The 24897-nt window shown below is 48.4% G+C and overlaps 1 protein-coding gene and 1 long non-coding RNA gene across 4 annotated transcripts; one reads left to right on the top strand and one right to left on the bottom strand.

Moving 5' to 3' along the window:
* The first annotated feature begins 3020 nt into the window (after positions 1-3020).
* On the top strand, positions 3021-6486 carry LOC113460892 (uncharacterized). Its single transcript, XR_003382783.2, has 3 exons — positions 3021-3224; positions 4121-4173; positions 6325-6486. It is a non-coding gene; the product is annotated as an uncharacterized LOC113460892 (long non-coding RNA).
* Positions 6487-8279: 1793 nt separating this feature from the next.
* IRF4 (interferon regulatory factor 4) lies at positions 8280-24418 on the bottom strand. Of its 3 annotated transcripts, none has more exons than XM_074544530.1 (9): positions 24281-24418; positions 22460-22756; positions 21798-21984; positions 20940-21028; positions 20244-20385; positions 18377-18484; positions 16725-17078; positions 12717-12829; positions 8538-10773 (listed from the first exon to the last, which is right to left on the bottom strand). In XM_074544530.1, exons 2-9 carry the CDS (start codon positions 22661-22663, stop codon positions 10630-10632), a joined length of 1341 nt encoding a protein of 446 aa, XP_074400631.1. In that variant the 5' UTR covers positions 22664-22756; positions 24281-24418; the 3' UTR covers positions 8538-10629. The 3 variants fall into 3 exon arrangements, with proteins under 3 accessions (XP_026646068.1, XP_074400631.1, XP_074400637.1); XM_074544536.1 differs by having other exon boundaries at positions 22460-22753; positions 24281-24398; XM_026790267.2 differs by lacking the exon at positions 24281-24418 and having other exon boundaries at positions 8280-10773; positions 22460-22767.
* Positions 24419-24897: the final 479 nt, after the last annotated feature.

Raw genomic sequence — 24897 nt, 5'->3', positions numbered from 1 at the left:
CCACCTTTGCTTGACAAACAGAACAGGGAAATGCCATTAACACGCAAGCCTTCCTCAAACCACCTTGTTTTTGCTGCCAGTCAGAGTGGAAACAACACCACTTCCTCCCACATGCTGTCAGTGCCTAGACCGTATTATTTGCTTTTAATTGAATTAAAAGCCAGCCCATTGCTTTTTTGTTATCCTATACAAAGCGCTAAGTTCTGCAAACACCTTGCTGGAGTGACTAAATCAGATGGTGAGATAATTATTTCCACCACATCAGTTGCTTCAGTTCCAAATTGGCCATCAAAACACAGGCAGGTGGTTGTGAGGTTCATGGAATGTCCTCAGCAGTTAGGTAACACCACAGACCCACTCCCAAATAACTGAAATCATCTCTGGTTTTTTAAAACATAGACTTTTCTCTCAGGGGTGACATCTCAGCCCACAAAGTCAGTGGAGTCAGAATTTTGAGCCTCCACCCCAGCCCTGTCCTTCTCCAGTTTCTTAGATTGTGTTTCACCAATACCTCAGTTTCCACTAAAATAATATTTATTCTGTGGTTGTTACTGCTGTCATTAACATGATTGCACTCAATTCACATTATTCCTTGCAGAGAAAAGAAAACCTTTGCTTTGATCATCAGCATAAGAAGTGATAAACGGCACATTTGCTTTGTGTACTTCTCTTAAAACTCATCTTCCAGAGCATTTAAAAGCAAATCTGAATGATTTCTCACAAATAAGCACAGGACCATTTTGGGGGTGGAAGAATGGCTTTGGGTAGCCTTTAATCATGGGTTTACTCTGGACATACCCCAGACTTTTATTCGCCCCTTAGCAAACCTCAGCAGGGGTTTCCTCACTCACTCTGGGAGCAGGTTACCTTTCCCTCTTGCCAGGCAGAAGACTTTGTCCCATGAATCCTTCTCAAGCATTGGGTAGGTGACCTTTGCCTGGTGCATTTAGCCTCTTCCATCCACCCATGGGATGGGAGAAAGGAGAGGTGGCTCCTCCAGCCCAGCCCACAGAGGGGCTGCAAGGGTCTAGGGGGTTGATGGAGACAATCAATGTGCAAGGCTTGGCTGTGTGCTCATGGAAAGGGAAGGACATCTCTGCTGGACTGTGTGACCCAGAGCAATCTCATGCATTCTGGGAACATAGCACTTCCCTGCACCTGTGCAACTCACAGCAACACCTTCTTGCTGGAGCATGGTAATGGCAATGGCAGTCCGAGAAGCTGGGCTTTCCAAAAAAGAGTTGACTAGCAATGGCAGCCTGTGCCTTTGCATCATTGGCAATAAAATCAATGATTAATTGAACTATTATCCACTACTTAAAATCAGCCTTCTTGGCCCATTAAACCCATGGCAGTCTTGGTGAGATTCCCTGGTGGACTGGACAGGAACTGCTGTGTTTGTTCCAAAAGTAATACTCTTCAAAATACTCTTCAAAATACTTCCAAACATGGAGCTGGAGATGGCTGGGCAGGAGCCGGAGCACGTGGGTGTCTGTGGGGAGATACTTACCTGAAGCCAAGGAAGCTTAGCTTGACTTTGTTGAGGAACTGAGGAAATATTCAACATCCCACTTTCACTAAGGCTTCACCACATCAGGACCACTTGCTGACTTTCACTCCTCTTAAAAACGTTCTTCAGGCTATGCTCTGCTCCTTATCTGATCTCTGGGCTCTCAGTTCCTATTCTATGGCCACCTTTGTCTCTCCCTCAGCATCATCTTCTTGTCTTTCCACCTGGCCTTGCTGTGACCTTGGCTATATCACTGCCTGTGGCTTTGCTGTTTTTTTCAGCCTCTCCTTGTCCCTCTGCACAAAGATCCTTCAGGTCCTCTCCAACAGCTCTGAGTCTCCTGATTTTATCTCTCTGTAGCACTGGGTTTACTCTGGCTCATACTATCCCAGGTCATGAACTACTTTTACCCCATTCTCCAAGTGTGGATGAAAGCCTTCTGGCGAGGCCTTTCAATAACCCTCTCCTCCAGCGCCTCTGGACCTAGCCACACACCTAACATTGACACCTCTAAACACAACCAGATCCTTACTTCTGACCATCATCATCCTCTATCCTCTTCTTCTTTCCTGGCCTCACTTCCTTCTGCTTGCCAGAGCGCCTGTGGCTGCAGCATCCCTCTTGCTGCACTGGCTTCTGCTCCTTTTTTCCCTCCAAGCTCTTCCTCAAGCTTCCTGCCCTATTCCAGTCACAGCTCACTACTCTGTATTCCTCAAGCTCCTCCTTGCTCTCCATTTACACCCACACTTAGCAGCCCCACCTTCCCTCGTGGCCAAGGCCCCACCACTGCCCCTTGGGGGGCCCTTTCACTCCCTTTTTCCTCCTCCATCCTCCCCTAGGATGGTCTTCAGGCTTGCTTCAGACCCATCCTTATGGTATCCCTCTCTCAACTCTCACTGAGCTCATCCAGACCTGCCCTCATAACAGCTCCCATTCCCCCCACATCCCACCATAACTGACCCTGTGTGGCCACAAGCAGCAGGTCATACCTCTATACTTGCCCACCTCTTTTCCCAGCCAAATTTAGCTTGTCCTTCTTTTTTTTTTTAACTTTCTTCTTTTTTCTTTTTCTTTTTCTTTTTTTTTTTCCTGAGGGCAAGACCTGTCTTTGTACACTGATTCTTATTTTTACTTTTTACGCCTTTCCTGCTCCCCATGTCTGCACGTGCTGCCTTATTTCTGAGAACTAGCTGACTTCTCCTCGTGGCCAAAACCCACTTCTCTACTTCAGACTCTTGCAAACGGCAGAACGCACTAAATGGCCCTAATGAGCCCCAGCTATACCTGCAACTGAACTGTCCTCAACCTGCTGTCCTTCTCCACACTCTGTCCTTCCATTTACTGAGTTCATGCCTGCAGCCACTGTCCTCTCTGCCTCCTCCATCCTAAGATGCAGAGTTTTTCCTGGGAAAGACACATTTTGGCTGGAATGGTAGAGAGCAGTGGTGATGATCCTTACATCCTGCCAGACTAACTTCAGTACTATCTTATCCCACAGGGGTGTGCCAGAGGGGCTGGAAGAGGAGGCTGCGCATGAGCACTCACCTTCCCCTGCCCACAGTCAGCCTGCCACGCAAGCTGCTGGCCAAGGGAAAGGGTTGTTAGTGCCAAGAGCTGCAGCCTTCATCCTGGGAACACCTGGCATACGGAAGGAGGAAAAATGGGTTTATTGGGCCCTAGGGGTGTGTGCTTGGTTTTCCACAAGACCTTGCAGGTAAGGTGGAGTTCTGGAGCAGCAGAATTAGTCTGCAGTACAGTGTCGGGGGGTCAGTAAGGCACAAGACATCAATGGACACTCCTCCTCCGGTGGAGTCCAAAAAATTAAGTGCCTAATATGCGTTGAGAGCCTGCAGCAGATGCTGATTTACACCTATCTTTTCTCCTCTCCCCAGCCCAATATTTTCACAAAATGTTTAGGGTGTCATTAGCACCTCCTTCAGAGGGGAATAAACCCTGCCAATTGCGTAAAAGATTATTGAAGAAGGGTGAGAGTGGCTTGGTAGCTGCACACACACACACACACACACACACTCTGTATGCAATATCTTCATTTTTTACCTAATTACTCTGGCTTTGCTATAAATTTTGCAATCAGAAAAATTAATCAACGTTCACAATAAAAAAATGAAGCCAGGCCAAACAACTTAGCCAGATATCTGCAGCTAGCAGGCTGCAGGATGGTGAGCAGCACAGAAGTCATGCTTCAACTTCCTGCATTCATCCTCCCTGCGCTGCCCTGCGTGCTGGAGCACCCCCCACCACCGCCTCCCCGAAATGAACTCATTCATTTCCAGAAAGCGCCGCACCGTCCCCGTCCCTGCGGCTGGGACCCCGGCTGCCCGGGGTGACTCTGGCATTTGCGGGGGTGCAGGTGCCCCCAGGGCACAGATCCAGCCCGCTCCCCGTGGGCAGCTCCCCGGAGAGCGGCGGCACAGGGATGTGCGTGCCGGGGAGCCGGGACGGGCTGGGCAGTCCGGTGTCACCTCTGGAGCCGAGGGTGCAGGTGGGACCGGGTCCCTGGGCACACGCAGCCTATCACAGCTCCAGCCTTTCAACTTCCTCCTTGCGGTTTGCACCGCCTCGATTTATTCATTTCCTTGTAATTCGCAGATAGACATCGATGCTATATTTAAACGGTGCCTGTAACTGTGTGGGGATTGCAGGTAAGCCATTTTATTTGTAGAGTGATGGTTTTAAAGGAAAATGAGACTTCAGAGTCATCTTCCAGGCTGGCGCTGTCTGCGGGTACGGGTGACCCGCAACCACCCCCAGTGACACCAGGCAAAGCCCCTCCCTGGGCCGCGGCACCAGGCACAGACAGCTCCAGCTCCTCCAGCTTCCTGCCACCACCACCGAGAGGGCCCTTCTGCCTCTGTCCCACACAGACTGCTGCACAAAGCTCAGCAACCAAACCAGCTAATTAGCTCACATAATAAAATTGCAATCAAAACTTCCAGGATTCCGTTATATTGGGGGTGGAAGAAGCTCAAGAAGAAAACGCTGTGTTTGGTTTGAAAGGGTGAAAAGGATTTGCAATATTCCCATGCAAACATCTGTCATTTATTTCACCACTTTCCTTTGGAAAGTCCATGTTAAGGAATGGAACATAGGATGGCAATCTATGTTAAAAACCACAGAGCAGCCAATTCTCTGGATGGAGGGTCACCACCTAGTTCGGGAAAAGATGAGATAAAGGGTGAGGGCATCACGAACTCTTCAGACAGAGTCTGGGTTTTTTAGCTGAATTGTGAAAACCCCATTGCTCTAAACAGCTCTGACCTTTCCTATTTCTTGGAGACTGACATCTCCACAGTAGATGAGGTCACTCACCCTGTTTTTGAAGTCTCTCTCTCACTACTCCTTGCATGGGGTTTTTTCTGTGGGAGGGGACAGTCATGAAGAGGGCTAAACCTCTTGATCATGTGTGAAAAAAGGAAATGAAAATGAGCTATTGGAGATGTATCAAGCCCTGACCCATAACTTTAGTTTCTGAGGATATAAAATCATGAAACCCAGAGGTCTGAAAGGAAAGTAGGATATCTAGCTCTAAAAGTTGTTTTATTGGAGGCTATATGCTCTGTGCTAGAAAGTAGAAATGCTCAGCCTGTGCTTTTATGAGACAGTTATGAGAGGCTCTGACAGGAGCATGAGAAATCATTGATGCAATCACCTTGAGAAACTGCAATTTGAATGCGCTGCCTTGGGTGGAGAGAAGCTGCACACCAGCTTCCTACAGGAAAGCCTAGCTTAAATGATCACCATGGTTATATTCTGCACATCAGTTCATGGGCTTGAGGGTCAGAATCACAACTGGGAAGACACAAGAACATCCTACTCATAATTACAGAAATTGTGGCGCTGTCTAGAGACTAACCTTCAAAGGTAGTGCCCTGTCCTGCTTGGCAAGCTCAACTAAGAGGCACTGTCTGCCTTTAGGTCTCGCTGCCAGTGTAGAGGAAAACTGATAGAGGACCCAAGAGAGAGTCAAAAGGGTTAGCTAGACCACAACAAGGTAGCTAGCAATGCACATTACTAGATGGCTGCAACCACCAGGAAAAAAGGGAATTTCTTGATGACCATTTGCTGAGGCATATTAGTCCAGGAAGAAAAGGCATAAGACTGTATGAGACAAAGTGTCCCTGATATATGAGTAGGAGTTATCCCTGGACAATGACAGGCTGATGCATTTTGGAGACACACAGCAGAAGTGCTTGAAGCTGAGCACATCTGACCACTGCCTGTGCTGCACTGGCCACTTCCAGGTCAGAGAGAAGCTGCATCTTGCAGACCTGAGGAAATCAGGGCTCTCTATCTGCCTGATCCAGATTTAAACATCTTCATGAAGGAAGTGAGAAGGAGCAAGATGAACAATATGGTGAGGATAGGAAGAAATGTGCTTCATGTACACACTGCACTTGGACTGCCATAGCCAGGAGAGCTTGGAAAGCATATTTCACGTAAGATGCAAGTGTCTGCTCTAACCTCACCAGGTTCACATGCACATTCATAAAACTTCCTCTGGGAGGTGGTTTCATTGATACTACATGGACACAATTTCTGCCTGGCTAGGAAAGGTAAGAAGAAGGACAACCAGAGCCCCTAAGTATTTGGATTTCAGACATTCCTAGAGCATGAATTCAGAAGCTGGTCTCAAAATCAAATCACAGAAAGCCTAAGGGTCAGAGACAAAAACACTTCCCAGAAATATGGAGGGAATGCATTAGCTGTGGTTTGTGAAAAGTCACCTGGATCTGTCTATTCTCTTAGCTTAAAAGACAGAATTTTTTGCATAATTCATGATCTGTCTTTTGTAGGGAGCAGGAAATGATAGCTGAAGCCTGGAAGACTGATCTGAGAAGTACCCAGCACAACAGGCCTGGCCTCAGCAGGCAGCACTGTAGCTGGAGTGGCAGGAGGCTGCCAGCTGCTTGCAGAGACATGCAAGGCAGTTGTGCTGTGCAGAAACAATAAAAATGAGTTTGCAAAACGAAGTCCTGTGTTTCATTGCCATTGTTTACAAGACACTACTCCTATTGAAGAGATGAAACCTGGACTGGGCTCTTCACACCCTTGATAATTGCCTTTTTGTGGAACATCACCCTGGGCAGAACCACTCAGACATCAGCTGTCCAGGCAGCCTCTGCTAGGACCAAGCAGAAAAACAAGCCCAAACCCAGAACTAAGGCATCTAGCCTGCTTTTCAGTTTCCACTTGGGCACAGGTGATTGTCTTTTCCTATTACCAGTTGGCAAAAGGACAGCGACAACCCATCCAATCAGTGTGTTTGTAAGTTATTTACCATCTATCACCGCAAGAGCCTTATTCTGAGACACCTAAGTTAGCTCCTCCTTCGCTGTCATTTCAGCACAGCCAGGGCATAGAGCATTCCACAGGCATTGGGTCAGCTGGCTCCTGAAGCCCAGCAGTGGAGCTGGTTGTGGGTCACAGTGGATGTGACCGCTCCTCTGGGACGCACGGAGGATGTGCTCACCTGACTACACCCACGAAAGTTAAGTGCTGGAATGGCTGCCTCACAACTACTCCGAGTCACAGGGACCTGCTGATATCTCTTCTGAGCCAACCAAACTCATAAGCATTAAATCAAAAATCAGTAGCTCTCAGCCTACTACCAGCCAGATCAGAGTTCACATAAAATGACCCTGGCAATCTTTATTATCTTTCCATCCAAGTTCATCTAACTCTGACACAGAGTTCTGCCTGGGAAAGGAGATACGATTGTTTCAATTTGCTTGGCCTCTCTGGTGAGTGCTCTTTCTCTTTCTCTCTTCCCTCCCCCTTCCTCCCCCCTGCCTCTCTACAAATGTACACAGACAGTGATCTGAGAGCGTGCAGGAGAAAATGCTTTACTTTTTCCTGAAAGCCCTGAGCCGAGGGTGGTGTTTCCCCACCTCCACGCTGCTGACAAAGGCTGATGTAAACACCATCAATGTGCCCATCTAAAGGCCACAGGGGTTTTCACGTGAATCCTGCGTTTTTTCCACAAAACCCATTACACTGTACTTCAGCTTAAAATATATCTCCTTGTTTCTGGTTAACCTACAACCCCTCTAAGGCTAATACAGTTTACAGACAAACTACTCAGCAGAACCAAATTTGGAATATAGGTGCTTCTCGGCTACAAAATCCTTTCAAGAAACGGTTGCAACTGTGGCTGTATTAAAATCAGAAAAACCAATACTGACACAAAAAACGTTTGAAAAAAACCCAAACAGTTATGCCTTCAGTGTTGACAGGAGTAAAACATGTCATTTACAACGCCACCGAAAACATAACAGGAAGGAAGCAGACCTCAGAAACTATAAACAGAATTTAACAGAGGTAGGAAGTACCTCAAATGCTTTCACGTAGTGACTGTAAAAAAGATACTACTAAAAGGAGAAAATGTTTCCAGGGTTTTTTTTCTTGTTTGCTTTTTGGGGTTTTTTCCCCACTTTAGAGATTCATAGGTATTTTGAACAGTAAGAAATGGTCACAGAAGTAAGTGCAGCTTTAAGTTGCAAAACAATTTATGGTACTAATAACAGCTTGATTTTCCTTCCACACACCCCCCTGTGCCATTCCTCCAAGCAAGTTGTGTTTGGCCAGAAATTAGATGGTGCTCTTCTAGCTCCTCTCCTTCCCTGCCTCCCTCCCTCCTTCTCCACAGCTGCTGGCTTTAAATTATGCTACTTCAAGGACAATAATTAAAAGCACATTCCAAAGCCAAAAATTATAATTCACCTTGATAGTCAATAGGACTTTGCACAAAAAGAGAAAATACTCTCCCCCATCTCAAGACGCTTTACAGATCTCGTGACTGTATTATTTCACACCTTGCTTGCTCTGTAAGCTCCTGCACCCAAAAACCCCTCAGGACCCTGATTTCCAGCAAAGAGGGGCTACCTGGTAAACTCCCTTCTATTTGCAACTTGACTACTTTGGTTCACTTTACCATCCTCCTTTTCACCCTTTCCTAGCTTTACTCACTTTAAAGTGCACTGGAAACTTAAACCAGGAACCAAGTGGCAGTCAGAGGATCCCCACGTGCTGGGCTGGGCAGGAGAGTTCCAGCCTGGTCCTCAGCCCCAGAAGTCCTGGAGGGGCAGAGCATGGCAGCACCAGATCCCCAGCTGCCGGAGCTCTGCTGCACTGTCCATGGACCTGGAAACCAACAGTCAAAGGGGAACCTCTCTATTTTCCTTTTTTCTGCTACCTGTGGCTAATATTGCAGACATTTCTGTAAACAAAAATCCTTACCTTTTGACCTTTCTCTGCACTTTTGGCTCAGAACAGAGTTCCCCATAGACAACCAGCAGCGCTGCCCAGGTTCACAGTGCAGAACCACACGCGTTAGATTTGTCCCACTACTGAAAACAACACATACGCACCGAGTTGGTAGGGAAATAGAATTTTATTCCAAGACGTGAGCTGAAGCAATGAGCATATGAAGCAACAACCACTAGAAAAAAAGTGAAAAACACATCAAATATTTTATGGCCCCAGTTAAGTCTGAACACAGAAGTCCCTTCCAGTAAAATGTACGCGCAGGACAAAAGCACATGCGAATCTCAGATGGTCACCCAGAGCATTGCTTTTAATGTCTAAGGAAGAGGTCTCCCCTACAAAAATCTTTAAGCCAGGGAAAAAACCCTTCAAGTAACAAAGTAGAAATGATCTGTTCATTCTGCTTGGCATTGTGGAGAAGAAGGAGGATAATATATCCCAAAAGAGTATGCATCTTTAAGATGTATAAATTCAAAGTCCCTAACACAAGTCTGCTGCCAGACCAAGTACCGTTTTTTCTTCCTCATTTAGGAAGTCAAGTGAAGTATGCCTGCTAAGCACAGAGGGATCATGTTCTGGAGTGAAACCTACTAAGACCACATGGTCTGCCTGCCAGCAAGGAAACTTCATTGACACACACACCCAGCAGACTTCTTTGTCTTTCTAACAGCACCCTACCACTGAAAGCTGCAAACTGCATCAAATTCTACAAACATTCAAACAAGTATTTCCTTGACTGCCTTAGTACAGAAGGCTAAATGCTGCTCTCCTTGAGCTCCCCTTTCACATTCATTTCACTACCACGGGAAGAAAGCTGCAAGTGCACACAAACAGCAGAGTTGGCTCTGTCTAAGTCACTAGGGGTGACTAAGGGGTGGTGGTTATTTTAACCTGGCTTATGTATGTGACATCAAAAAGGGGTAGCTGGACCATTTCTGTGCTAGTTGCAAGGTCTGCCAACTTAATTCTGATGCATACATACATACATACATACATGTGTACATATATATGTGTATGTATAATGCATGCATAGTAGCTTACAATAATAAGAAAAAAACAATTTGTTTATAAACCTGCTCTTTGGGACTCTAGAATTTTAGTGGTTAATCCACTAAATCCACAGGTAATATGAGTTGAATGGTCACTCTTCTTAACACAGTACCATAAATGCATTACTTTAGAAACTGCTATCATGGAGGCTAATCCAATAACAACAATGGCAGCAACAAAATTCATTGTCAGGACAAGTGTCAGTCAGACATTAAAAAAATATGTCTCTGAAGAATTGCATTGTTTTCAAAAAATACACTGAAATATTCTATACAAGAAAATAGGCATCACACTTATGAATCTAATTTTATAACCACATACATGTATTAGCTATCCTCAATAAACCATCTACATTTGCTACCCATCTACAGTAGTTACAGTTTCAAATTGGGAACACTGCAAATTTATGTACTTTCCCTGAGATCAGTAATCCAAAATAAATAGCCCTGCAAAGGTAACAGTGTAAACTCTGGATTTAAGTCTTCAGTAAGGAGCAGTCCTCAAAAGCCAAGAAGAACATTAAGCAAACGTAAACACAGCAATCATTTTGTCAGTTTTCAGTTAATTCTCAGCAACAGTGGAACCCCATGTGAGACGCAGCATCCAAATGTTGAAGACCCGTCAATTTTATTGTACAATACAGTTGTCCTAGTTGCTCACTTTCCTATCATTGTACCCCTGAATGCATCCAGCTGGGATTGTGGATGTCCAAATCGTGACCCAGATCTGCTCTTCCACTCTGCACAATCTTTACAGTGCCTGTAAAACCACTCCTTCTGAGGTTCTTACTCTTGAATAGAGGAATGGCGAATAGATGTGTGATAATCCTCTGGACTAGTCACAAGTTCTGGTAAATCATAGCCTCTCAGCAGATGTCCACTGTTTTGTTGAGCAAAGTAATACAGCTGCCTGGCAAACATTGGTTCAACCTTAAGAACAGACAAAATGTTAATCAGACATGTGACAAAACTTCACGCTCCTCATCTTAGTTATTCAGGGTGGCTTTAAGTTAAAAACAAGTTGGGGCAGAACAGTTCTGCTTCCCAGAATGGGAATACAATTTCAATGGTTTCACTAATCTCTGTTTTAAACCAGGTCTTGCCTAGCCTAGCCTAGCCCTGCTGCCAAGTGTCTCACTATCTGCACATGCTCCTTTCCTTCACCACCTTCATTATAAGGGACTGTAGCAGTGACACAAATGATGTATCAAAAATTGCAGTCCCTTAGCCAGCCCAGGCTGTGAGCAATGCCCACAGGACACACATGCCCACAGCCACTCCAAGTGTTTAAATACATGTTGAACATGCCAAAAGTCTTGTCTGCACTGCAAAGTACTTTGAGGACTTCACTTGAAATGTTGGAGCCCTCAGGTAGGCTGAGATATGTCGCCAAATGACTGTGTCTGAAGTCAGATTTCAACCTAACATTTTAGGTGACTTTTGTTTCTGTTCATTCAAGCTCTGATGAGAAATTTGTTCAACCACCAAGTGGGATTTGTATGAGTTAACACTGCCTCCACTTCTGTCTCTTCAGAAACCACCATTCCCTCTCAGGGCTTTGGGCTCTGACTGTAAATATTTGAGCACAAACACCTGAAGCTCTCCTTACTCTCAGTGAAGAACAGGCTGGATTACACTTGTCCCCAACCCTCTCCTGGCTGGTCAGCCAATCCCTCCATGTTAAAAGACACAGGCACTGTTTTGGAGGAAATAAATGCCAAGGTGGAGATGGGAAGGCAGTGGGACAGGTGCCCCAGGCAGCTTTCAGTGCATTACTGAACTGTTTGGTGGGATGGTAGGGTCCCACCAGCCCACAAGCCAGGACAGATCAAGAGGATGAGCAGACTGAGCAATTGGCAGAGGGGAAGCAAAGCTCTGGAAAGAGCAGGAAGTACAGGCTCACAGAGAAGATACCAGGACAAGAGATGGATAAGGGGGCTGGAGGAAGGATGGTATGAAGCAGGGATGGAAAGCTGGAAAGCCAAAATAAGAATGGGAAAACTTGAAGGAGAGTCAGGGATGGGCAACCATCTCTAACTATTCATTGCACAGCTCAGGATGGATTTGTGAGCTTCTCAACTTCCACCCCAGAGATCTGTCAGGCAGCAGTGTGGCAGCACAAAAGCTACACAGCTAAACAGAGGCCACAGCTTGTGGTAGAAATCTGACTTGGCACCCATCCTGCTACCAAAGGGGCTTTCAAAAAACTTAAAAGAGACACCAGTTTTCTTCTCAAGGATGCAGTAAGCAAAGCCCTGCCACTAGTGTGAGCATTAGCACCTCTCTTGTGGTTTTATTGGCCAATACAGCCAATTCAGAAAGTACCTGGTCTCAGTCTCCACCCTCACCCTCTCTCAGACAGCATCCCGAAACAGCAGCTTTGAGTGTGTGTGAGCTGAGGTCAGCCAGCCCATGACAGCTAGTGAACCCTGAGGCTGCACAGGCAGCCCCTGCATCCCATCAAGGGCTGAGGCAAGCCCTTGAGATGCAAGCTGGGATTCTGGAGCACCTTCAGGGCAGTGGGTGTAAAAGCACCACATCCTGCAGTGGCCAGGCAGCCCAAGCAGCTGCACAGCTGGGCTGGTGCCAGCAACAGCACAGCTCAGCAGCTCCAGGTACATTTCAGCTTTAGATGGGATTTGCAAAAGATCAAAAAATGCTCTGTACAGAGGGAAAATCAGGTGCTCTGCCCTACTGAGGGCTTCCAGAGAGCCCTTGGCAGATCTGGGGATTAAACCTTGCTCTGGAAAGTGCTGCATCTTCAACAATTTACCACCTGCCTCATAATCTACATGAGGCACAAAAGCCTGACTGGCAGATTCATATCCTCCAAGGAGTGTGCTTGTTTTAGGTAAGGCAGAAATCCTACTTACATGGGCTGTAATTAGCTTCCTCTGCCTCTGTGGATCTGGAAATTCTTCCCCAAAGCACAGAGCGACCTGATATCTTGGCAGCGGACGTCCATGGTGGGCAAAGGCCTGCAGCTCTGGGAAGAGAGAAAGCACCGTGCTGTGGAATAATCAGGCAAGCATCACACAGCTACTCACTCACTCCCACCACCAGCATGGGAGAGAAAAACAGAATGGCAAAAGGAAAAAAAAGTGTGGGTTGAGATAAAGACAGTTTAATGGGTAAAAAGAAACAAAGAAGACAAAACAAAGAAAAACAAGTGATGGAGAAAGCAATCACTTGTGACTGGTTGATCTACACAGGGCCAGTGCCCAAGCAACAGCAACCTCTGGCAAATTCCCCCATGCCCTGTTTTACTGCAGAACACAAGGTCATATGGCATGGAATATCCCTCAGCTGGGATTGTTGAAGCCCTGACTGTGCCCCTTGCCAGACTCTTGTCCACCCCAGACTGCAGCCTGTGAGGGCAGAGTGAGACAAGGAGAAAGCCTTGACATTGTGCTTGCACTGTGCAACATCAGCTGAATTGTCTCTGTGTTATCTGCACTGTTTAGGTCACAAATCCAAACCACAGCATCACAAGGACCACTGTGAAGAAAATTAACCCTGCTCCAGTCAAAACCAGTGGAGGCCAGTAAGACAGACTTCGGGGATGACCTTGGAGCACAGTGGAGAAGATAAAGTAACTCCAGGGGTTGATGAGAGAGGTCAGAAAAAAGACAAAAGGTAAGCACAAGACACTGAGTTTGGAGACCTTCCCTGGGATCAGGGGGAGCTGGTTACAACACTGCAACTCTTCTGTGTACTTTGTCTCACGATTAATTTCGTATGTACAAACCAAGAGGCCTTCCAGTTAGTACTTCTATGGGACCCTGAGAGCAGAACCCCTGGAGCAGACACCTCTGGTACCATTCAAGGGAACCATTCAAGCAGACACACAAGAGCAGCACTGAAATGGCTTGGTAGTGCCAGAGACACAAAATACTGCCAGGCCCAAAAATTAGCCACGGCCAGACTGTGACAGAGGTGAGGTCACTGCCACACTGTCTTTGTCACACTGAGGTAAGGAAGGGGAAGAGGCTCTACTTCAGCCATGTACTGAGCCAGCAAAAGAGCTTTCTGTGTCTTCTGTGCCCCTGCACTCTCTTTGCTAACCCATAACCTTGTGCAAAGTGAAATGATGAAATATTGTTCTTCTAATAGTCAGTGTCCCCTGTGAAAAGTAGCAGGGGAGGCCTTTATAAGGTACTCCCACTCAGACCAGAATCTCCAGTGTTGTGGACCAAATGTTGTTGTTTTGATACTGCATTTCCATCCAGAAAAGACAAAATTCAATCTAACACAATATCCTTGCTGAACTGTGTGTTGAGTGCTGTGTTTCTACACAGATGATAGGTAAATATTCCATTTTAATTTATAGCCCTGTCCTTGCTTTCTGGAAAAAGCTGCAATTAATATTAAAGCAAATGAATTATAATGAAACACCCTCCCTGCTAGAAAGGGAAAGGAGAACCCTTGAACTTCACATGACAAATGCATCTTTTCCCAAAACACACCCCTGCCATTCCTACTCTAACTGCAGGCTTTTCAGACCAAGGTGTGGACTCAGTGGCCATCCCAACCCTGGCTTGGACTACAACTCCTACTGAGAGGGTCAGTAAAACAAGTAAAACAATGGGCAGCTTGCTTAAAACATGGAGCAAAATGTAGCTTTCCCCAAAGTCTCCCCAGAAACCCCTGAAGTATGCCATACCCTCTGGGGATAAGGCAAGAAAGAAGAGATTTTTCTGTGGAACTCTGCTTCCCTCTGTGCTGCTACAGGAGAAAGAAGGATGACCCACCCAAGGCCAATCCAGCTGATGTGCAACTTCTTTCAACTTCCTCTTTCCCTTGCTTTACTTGGCCTCAGCAATTCTCCAAATCCTGAGTACCAGTGGGAGTGCCCATAGCACAGAGCTGGAGGAGAAAGCCCTTTCTTTCCCACCACCAGGACAACCATGGTTTGAATTCAGCCCTGCACTCCTCCAAAACCTTCTGCTCGCTCTGTTTTCCTTTCCAGGCCCAAGTGCATCATCCAACACCAAAGGGCTCCCCCTGAGCCTCCCCAAACCCTTCCCACCTCCTGACATTCCTGCTCCAGCTGCCACTCCTTCTGTCCCACCAACTGTTCTCTGGCTGCCACTCACACTCCAAGCTCTCTTCCTCTGTTCTCCTACTCTCCACCCAGCCCAATTTACAACAATTAGCATGCATTTATCGCTCAGCACAGAGAGCATTCCCCTGCTTTCTGATTTATTGCCCCATTTTAGCTTTCTCAGCAGCAGAGGCTTCTCAGCCCAGGCCCCAGTGCTCCAGTGCAGTTTGCATTTAGGGTTCAGCTCCTCAGTGGTTCCCCAAGAGCTGTGGCTGGGGACTCATAGCACTTCTGCATCTGTCCCTTTCTCTGCTGTTCATGATTCCCTCTCTGGCAGAGATCACCTGCCTCTCTTCCCAGGGGAGTCCCAGTTTCCCAGGGTAGGGGAATCCCTGAGCTTGCTTGCAGGCTGGGACCCCAGCACATTCAATGTCAGGCCCACGGCAACTCACTTCCAAACTGCACTGAGCACCATCACATGCAAAAACTCACTTTGCACATGCCACAGACCGTGACTGCAACCACACACTTGGGTTTGCACAGGCACTGGTGCATAAGTAATTTAGGAGGGGTGAAAAATAACTATTGCTTGAGCTTATCTTTGGGGTTGGGTGTCTAAAAAGAGATGTCCTGTCAACCATTTGGAAGAACCAGAGCACATCTAAAAAACCACCTGAGAAAAGGGAAAGGGATTTCCAAAACCATCACAAGGCACAGAATTATACATCTTTAAATTAGCATGTGATTGAAGCCCAACCCAATGCCTGACCTCAAATTCCCCTTTCTAACTGTCAATTCTCACATCTATATAAGATTTCTCTCTTTAAATGCAATTTTTTCTTGGCTGTTTCTCTAGGACAGAGTATCAACCTTGGAATATAAAGTATGCTAAAACTGATGATTTGGATTTCATTTGTTAGGGTTTTTTTTAATTTTGAAAGGCATTATTCTCCTGAGAGTGTCGTGCCAGTGCTGATGTCCTGTTCTAGTAATGAAACACACCAAACCATAGCAACCTAGTTCACCTCTAAGTGATGCCAGAAATATCCAGAAAGGACCAATATCTATTCCTGCTGCCCAAGCTGTCATCTGAGACAATGACCACCTCCCACCAGTTCCTCTGAGTGGACAGCTCTCCTCTCTCTAACTGTGCAGGTGTGCTGGGAAGTGGGGTTGAAGCTTTGCCCCTTCCCTTCATAGGCTGTAAGGAGAAGGCACTGTCCTAAAGCACTGTCCTGCTCCCTCTGCACTGCCTTCTGCAAAATGAGACCTTTCAGAGAGCTCTGGTGAGGTATGCACCTCCTTGCTCAGAATATCAGGCAGTCCTGAAATTCCAGAGTTTGTGAAACCCTTTTGAATTCCTAGGTATCTTTTAGACACTGGCACAGACTGAAAAGAAGGCTTGCTACTGAAATTTGCGTACTCAGGGCAAGACCTCAGGCTTGCTCTGGGTCAAGCTGAGAGGAGTGCAAGTGCAGCCCACAGACCTATCCAGGACTTAGACTAGCAAATCCAAGATGAGGATCCAGTTTTATGTGTCAATTTATGGAAAAACTATTTTGCTAGGTTCCTCCTCATGCTTCATATAGAAATGTGAGAGATTGGGTGTCACCAGCTGAGCCTCAGCTGACTCCTGCTGGTCTGTGCAGGGGCATTGAATGTGCAGAGAGCAGAAATTTGTAGGCTTACTCAGGATTCAAGCACCCCTTGGCTGCACTCACCCAGAAGCATCAAGGGGCAATTCTCACTTGAATGAAAAGAGCACTGCCATAAAGCTGATTTGGACAGTGACCAGGTGACATTTCCAAAGGGACATCAAAGCCCCAGTGGGAATTACCTGCTAAGAAGCGCTGAGTGTCGAAGAGTTTGCACGTTTGGTCCCGCTCCAGCTTGTTGGGTCGGTCACTGCAGAGCGCCATCGGCCCATCCCAGTAGATCCTGCTTTGGCAAAGTCTCTTAGCGTAGAGGCCATCAGGTGCCATCCACAGGATTACTCCTCGCTCCAGGTGGCTCAGCAGTTTCTCTATGTTCTTCCTCTGGCCATTATCCTCTGGATAAGGGAAGACAACTTGGTCCAGGCTGCTGACCTCATAGCTTTGGCCATGGGATATCCTGCAGCCCTCAGGGCTGGAAGTTGTCACCTCCTTCACCAGTATTTCACGGTAGTACAAGCAGATGTGGAGTCGGCAGTCTAGGAGGAGAAACAAACAGACAAACAAAAAACAATCCCTGTGATAAATCAGTACAGATGTTTAATGTTTCACATCTGTGCTAAGGCCAAGAGACAAGTTTGCATAAGATTTCTGAGCCCAGCGGTCAGCACCACCCAGAACATCATATTAGTCAAAAAAATAAAAAATATATAAATACTAAAATTTTAGGGACACGGTAGCATTAATGCTCTCTCATCTTATTAAAAGGGCTACTGATGCATGGGAATTTCGTAGAACTAAAATCCCACCAAGTTCACACTTCCATTTAAAAGGAAAAATCTGCACAGAAAAAGTTGATGTTGGTCACATTTTCCAAGCTCACGTCACAATTAAACCCACTGGCTCAGTACACTTCCTCAGATTTAACAAGGAAGTAGCTGTGTTTCCCCCAGACTTTGCATAGAAAAGGCTCCTGCACAGGGGACCTGCAAAGCTGCACTCAGCTGCCCCGAGAGAAGCAACTGCTGGCTCCAGCTCCAACAGGGCAGTGCCCAAAATTCCCTGCCTTGCTTTCAAATGGCCATTTGGTCCACTTGGCTGACTCCTATGAATTCACACAGCACTGAAAAAATATATATAGTACACACATGTGTGTACAGTGTATGCTCACACACACAGAGACACACACATCTACACACCCACACTGCCCCTGACTCAGGAGAGCAATCCCACCTAAGAATCCCACCAAGCAGCACTCTACAGGCCTATCCACTATCTCCATGAAAAGCACATTCCCACACCTTTTCCCAGAATTACTCAGAAAGTCCCCCAGCATCCAGACATCTACAAACCTGGCTGAAACAACTTCCCTTTTCTTCCCTGAATGTCTTTTTTTTTTTCCCACCAGGAATACCAAAGCAGAGCAAAGCCAGATGGCACCAACAGGAGCACTACAAGCACTACCAATTTTGGGAAGGGTTCTCCCAAATGAAACCCTGAGCCTGAAGTCACTGACACTCCTAAATTGCCAAAGTCCCCAGGGAAGGCCTGATGTGGTGTCTCCCCAAAGCAACCGAGCACTAACACCACAAGCCAGTCAAGCACTTCCATAAGCTTTAACCACCTCCATCCCTTGGAGCTGGGGCTGGAAGTGCTTAAGTATCCTGGAAAGCAGACTTACAACCACACACCCAAATTCACTCATTAAAGAGGATTAACTTTCTTTTTTTCTCTTCTTCTTTCCTTTAATCTGAAAGGAGAGATGGTGCCTGGGCAAGGCAGAAGGGGGAGTCTCCTGCCAAGCTCCCCAGGAAGCCTGGGGGGTTCTGGACCTTACCTGAGAGAGCGAGGGCTTCGCCAGACCTTATGCTTGGCTCAATCGGGATGCCAGGAGTCTGGGACTCAGGAGGAGCACAAGCATAAAAGGTTCCTGTCACCTGACAACCTGTTTTCACAAACAAAAGTCAGTGACAGAGGCCTAAATCCTAGAGCAAAAGCTAAGGCAGAGATCACAGCAATGCAAAAGTGAGTTTTCCTGGGCCCCAACAGGAACTCTCTCTCTCTTTCCCCTTCTTCTTAAAAAGGTCCAATTTCCCAATTCCTCCAGGCAGGCCAACTCTACCAATCACTCCAGATGTTACCTGGACTATATTTTCAATTGGATCTGCATGAAACAATCCCTTTGTGTTTCTATATTCCCTCTTGTCCTTTTCCTTACTTAACATGTTATTCCATTGAAGAAATAATTTACATTTTTAACTAGACTAAAGTGCTCCTAAAAGTCACCTTCATGAAACAATCCATATTTCCAAAAAACTCTACTTATGATGGGTATAACAATAAAGCTGGGATTAACACTGTTTAAATGTAGGTGAAGAAAAATTGTGCAGCAGAAGATTATTAGGGTTTATTAGCAGAACTACTATTTAGAACTACTAAACTGTTCCAACAGATGCCTTTGAGTAGGTGGATTTTACCATGGACAACTGATGTTTTTCCTGTTTATTAATGCCAATAAAAGTCTTTGGAGGATGATGCAAGTGACTGGCAGACAAGAACACTTTACCTTTCCCAGTGGCAAAACTCACCACAATCAGGAGCTGGAGTAACTGGGATAAAAAACACCCACCATCTCTTGATGCATTTTATAGCCCAGTGAGAAACACAGTATCAACCCTAACAACAGCCTACAAATTCAGCAAAGGATCCAAATGTGTGCAAGTGCTGCGGAGGATGTACTTCAGGGCAGAGCTCATTCTGCTTGCTTGATTTTTTTATTAGCAAATAACTGAGCTAAAGAGCAAAACATTCTGCCTAATAATTCCAATATACTGCCAGTAAAGTTGCAGTGCACTGAGTATTTACTTTTTAGCAGACCCAAAGATTTCTCTGCATCAAAACCAGGAGAAAGCTGTCCTCTGAAAATATAGCACCTACTCCAAGGGTCCTTTCTTGCTTTCCATCCTTTCCTGCCCTTCTGAACCAGGTGGTTCTCACAAAGCAAATGCCTGCATCCTCAGGTGAGTTACCCTGCAAGGGTCTACAGCACACAGTTCCCTTTCTCTTATGTTTTATTCCCTGCAAGCTTCAGCACTGCCAATTTTCACAGTTTGGGCCTTTTCCTACAGATGCAGAGCTTGGAAAGCCATGATTGTGTTAGGCTCTGGTACTGCGAGATCTTTGGGGAAGGAAACATTCCTTTATTCTGTTTCTGCTGTACCAGCCCCAAGAGAGTCTCAATCCATGACAAGTTGTCCCACTGCCACAGCACTAAAATAAAGTAATAATTCTAGCTTTCCCCTAGGGAGAATAATGTCAGTCTAACCCACAAGGCTGGAGGGAAAACCTCACTGGTGTATGCCTCAGAATGTCCAAAATCAGAGAGAAAAGCTAAAGAACATATGTTCCCATTTGGGGTTTTTGTGAGGGCTGGTTGCCTGCTTTATTGCTCAGGGCTTTTGAGACAGCTGAGGACTTTTGGGGGCTGATTTCTATCAATGCAGAGAACTGCACAGCCCACACACCACACTCACAGTGGCAGCAGATGCAAGAGCCAGGACAAAGGTGGCTCCCTTTCAAGGGAACCCAGCACTCCTCTACATCCACATCTGTTAATTCCAAAGCCGCAAATAACAAGCCTGAGGAATCTGGGGTCCCTCCAGGTTGCCAGCCTCAGCAAGCAGCCCCAAACAGGGGTGTCTTACCGTTCTCACAGGCGGGCCCTTGCCAGTGATGGCCGCGAGCGGCGAAGGGGATGCTGGCGCACTGGTACGGAATGTCGGGATGCGGCTGCTCCGGAGCAAACTCCCTCCAGTTCCGCTCATGGGGCACCATGTAGTTCGGCACCTACTCGATTTAATGAGGCATTCTTTCAGCAGGCAGCTGTCACAACTACTGTTATGCATTGCATCGGCTTTCTCATCTCAGCTCCTTGATTTTCCCTGCCAAAGCCCGCGGAGGTCCGAGCCATGCCCAGGCTGCGCGGATGGCACTTGGCCACCACCACCAGTGAGGCTCTCAAATGAGCTTCTCTCCACTGGTGTAAATAATAAGAGGAGTGGAATGACAAAAGGCAGTCAAAGCACTGCTGGTAAATGTCTGCTTGAAAGAGCAAGGCTTCATTGGGTGCTCGCAATCTGGCACCAAGAGAATGGCAGTGCACTAGGAGCTGCTGTCCCACAGAAAAGAGCTATTACTCTGGGATAAACAACACCAAGGGAAATCAATTGCCCTGTGGCCTCATCTGACATTAGAAAAGTTGCTTCTCAATTTCCCAGTTCTCATAATGAAGTTTCTTCGCAGGGAGAACCTGAGAGCCCCCCCAGCAAGGACAGACATAGCACAGAAATTGTGCTGCTCAGTGTAGAGGGACCAATCAAAACACTCAACTATTGCCATACCTGGGATGGTAGTGCAGTGTAAGGAGATGTTATTGGAAAGGGATGGTTCATCATCAATGGCTGTTCCTCCATGCTGATCTGTTTTGCACCTGTGCTCACCAGAGGGATGAAAATAAATTATGTCAACCACATCTTAAGGAAATCCGAAATCGGCACAATAAAGGCAAATCCATACAACCTGCCACTGAACAGAGAGAGGACCAAAATGCCTTCCAGTGCCCACTTGGGCTGGATTCCCTGGCTCCCCTGGGGCAGCCTGTCCCTCTGGGCTCTGCAGTGCCCCACAGCACAGTGTGTCCCAGCCTAGTGCACAGTGATGCCAAGCCTTTCCTCTCACAGGCCCTGCCTGGCACCAGGGCCTTCCTGGAAAGCAGGCATGGCCCTGCCCCTGCCCTGGAGGCTGCAGGCTGGGCATCCCTCACTCCCAGCTCTTTCCCCCCAAGGCAGTTACCTACAGTCTGCCCCAAAATTGCTCTTCCCTGTATTCAGAACCTAGATCCAGCATGCAATTTTTATTTGCTTTTTTTGCCTGTCCCTTGAGCCGCCTGCTTGGCTCTCACTACACAGAACTGGCAGGGAGGCTCCAGCTAAAAGAGCAATTCCTCCAGTGATGTGCAGGCGCCTGTCTGCATCTTCCTGCAGGGGCTCCCTCTCAGTGCTCCAGCTCAAACGTCAGCAGTCCTCCTGCAGACACAGCCTCTCAAGTCGCAGAACAAGCTGCACTTGAGCCCTCATTTTGGTCCCTTAAAAGACTTAAAAAGGCTGCAGGGTCATTCCAGAAAAGCACACTTCAGTCCTCATATGCTTGCAATGAGACATTTTCACATTCTGTTACACAGGGAATTTGAGATGCTTTACCTTTTTTGGCTCCTTCTGGCACTATTCTGTACACTTTATAGGGATCTGAGATGTCCAGCTGGCTTCTCTCCACCAGTTCTTCAAAGTCATTGCTCTTGTTCAAAGCACACCTTAATCTTGTCTTCCAGGTAGGGGGATCTGGTTTATCAATGCCCTCTCTGAACTTTCCTTTAAAAAGAGCCCAAGCCTGGAAACATTTCAGATAATCAAAAGAGCAGGGAAATGGAAAAAAAAAGGAAGAAAAGAAAAGAAAAAAAAAAGAATCAAGTACAAGGCATAATGCTTGAAACAGCATACAGCATGTGTGCTTACGTGTGTGTGTGCTTACATGTACATGAATTGTTCATGAATTTACTCCCCACAGGTTTAGGCTAAAAAATAGCAGCATGGTATGGCACAAAAAACAGTTTAGTGGGCATAAGAAAGGGGAATAAATGTGGAAACAGATATGCTGTGGTCCCAGAAGCATTTAGCTCCACGCAGAGAACTGGGGAATGGTGGCTGTTCCACAAGCACAGGGACACCAGGGCACATCCAGGCAGTGCCCAGCACAGCCAAGCAGCAGAAGCAGCCTGCAGAGGCAGGTGGCAAGGACGGGATGGTGAGGAGCATCCCTCCTGCCCTGCCAGCGCTCCACCATTGCAGCCCAGGCTGAGCCTCACCTTGAACAGGGCGGCGTCCTCCTCGCGGTTGTAGTCCTGCTTGCCAGCGTGCTTCCAGGGGATGCGGAAGATGCTCTTCTCGTCGTTCTCCCACACCAGCCCGGGGTACTTGCCGCTGTCTATCTGGTCGATCAGCCACTGGCGCAGTTTCCCATTGCCGCAGCTCACCGAGTTCATCCCGCACTCGCCCGGCTCCAAGTTCATGCCACTCCTGTCACAGGTTGGGCGCGGGGTGTCGGGGTGCCCCACCAAGCTGGCCTCTCCACGCAGGTCCAAGCACCGGCTCTCTGGGAGCTGCTGAGGAGGGGGAAATGGGCAGGATGTGGGGAGAGGCCAACCCACAGGCTGAGCGCTGGGCTAAGTCCCCACCAGCGGTGCCCAGTGCCTGATGCCACACACACCGCACCGAACACGGCGCGCTGGGGGCCCTGGGGCCCCGGGAAACACGGTACAGAGCCTCAGGAAACCGGGCACAGCCCCCCACGGCCCTCCCCAGGCACTGCCTGTGCTGCAGACTCTGACAGACTTCCCCCTGTCCCGATGCTGTTATGCATGAACACATATCGGTCGTTGAAGTTTTTGTTGTAAGGGACTTAAGGCACAGCTCCCTTGTCCTGCTGAGAGTTCAACTGGGAGTTTACTTTTCAACCAAACTAGTTAAAAATCACATTGAAATAGGTTTGCCTATCAGACATGTCATGCACACGATTCAGAGGGCTTCACAAACAGTTATGGTTTACATGGCATCTATCTATAACACCACAGCAGCTTCTACAAGCTCCCTTCAGCAAGACACACTTGAACACATGATGTCCTATACATATCTACCCCTCCAACTGCTCCCAGCACGCACACATGGCAACATTCAAATCTATGCGCTGCATATACCTAAAAGTGGAAAGGCAGCAGCCCACAGAGCCCGGCATCAGGGCACTCACGTCCCGCGGGACGTGGGAGCTGGCAGCCCAGCCCACCACACGGGCCCCAGAGCCGCCCGCAGGCGCGCACGGAGCGCGGCGCGGCTCCGCAGGGATGGGAACGCGCCGGGAAGGGCGAACTCCGGGACACCGGCACCAGGGATGGGGACCTGGCGTCAGGTTCGCCTCACCGACCTCGAAAATGCTTGAAAGCCCGAAATCCTAGTTCGGTGGGTTCCCGCTCCACCCCCCTACAACATCTAACAAAATTAAGCGATTCCTCACCAGGGATCTTTGCCTCTACCCACGGGGAGCCGCTCCGAGACCCTCGCCCGACAGGCGCACACTACTGCGGGCAGATGGGCAGCACCGCTCCGCACCCCTTACACCCCTCCGAGGGGCAGCATCCCCCCGGACACCGAACCCGCTCCCTCGGCATCTCCCTCGCACATGGCGCGTCCGAGGGGATGGGGCGCGTTCGGGACCTCGGCTCCCCAGCGCGGAGCCCGCAGGAGTCCGTGAGAAGACCCCCAAAAAGTCGCTTTCCCCCCTTTCACTGTGCACGGAGCGCATCCCTCCCACACATTCCCGCGTCCCTTCCGAGGGCAGCGGGAACCGGCCGGGCTGGGGCCGGTGCGCGCCCTCACCTCGGGAGCAGATAACGGGCGGGTGTTGTTTCTTTTGCTTCAAATTAAGGAAAAAATAGAATGAGGCGGGGGGAGAAATAAAAGGGGAAAGAAAGAAGGAAAAAGAAGAGGCACCGGGCTCGCTCGGGTGCCGACACGGAGCCACAGGAGAAGCGCGCACCGGGGGAAGCCGAGGCGCCCGCACCGCCCACCCCGCCCGGAGCGCCGAGCCCGGCGGGGCTGCCCGGGGGTCCCGGGCTCGGCCGCCCCTCGCTTACCTCCGTCACCGCGCCGGGAGCGGGCAGGGCCGCCGGCTGCGGGGGCTGCTGAGACGGGGCGCGGAGCGACTGGGCCGACGGCACCGGGAAGTTTCTTTATATGATGGAGGGCGTCGTGCCGGGCGGGGGGAGGCGGGCCCGGGGGTGGAGCCGGCCGAGGGGAGCGGGCCTCGGCGAGCTGGAAAACATCTGAGCAGTGACACATAGCCATTGCTGGTAAACACGGTGCGGGCGGGCGGGCGTGCAGCCCGGCGCTCTCCTCGTCCGCGCTGGCTTGGGTTTTTTTAAATCTTTACAGACAGACGCACGTACATAAATAGCCCAGGGAAACTCCTACCAGTGAGAGCCGGGCGAATTTTCCTGTAAAGACCCAGCTCGCTACACCCACCAGAACCGTCCTAGACGGCGCCGGCCGGGCCCCCGGGATGCTCGGGGAGACGCGGGGGCATCCGCGCACCAGCCCACGCCGTGCCCGGGTCGGTGCCCCCGGCCGGCACCCTCTGCCCCCCAGCCCCTCTTTGCTCGGGCCCGGATCGCGGGGTGGAATGAGACACACACCCGCCTCCTTCCCCCCAGGGCTCGGCTCTCCCCGTCCAGCCCGCTCCGTGTTTGGCAGC

Source organism: Zonotrichia albicollis, chromosome 1 (genome assembly GCF_047830755.1).
Source record: "Zonotrichia albicollis isolate bZonAlb1 chromosome 1, bZonAlb1.hap1, whole genome shotgun sequence".
Lineage (NCBI taxonomy): Eukaryota > Metazoa > Chordata > Aves > Passeriformes > Passerellidae > Zonotrichia > Zonotrichia albicollis.
This window is presented reverse-complemented; position numbering and strand designations above follow the sequence as displayed.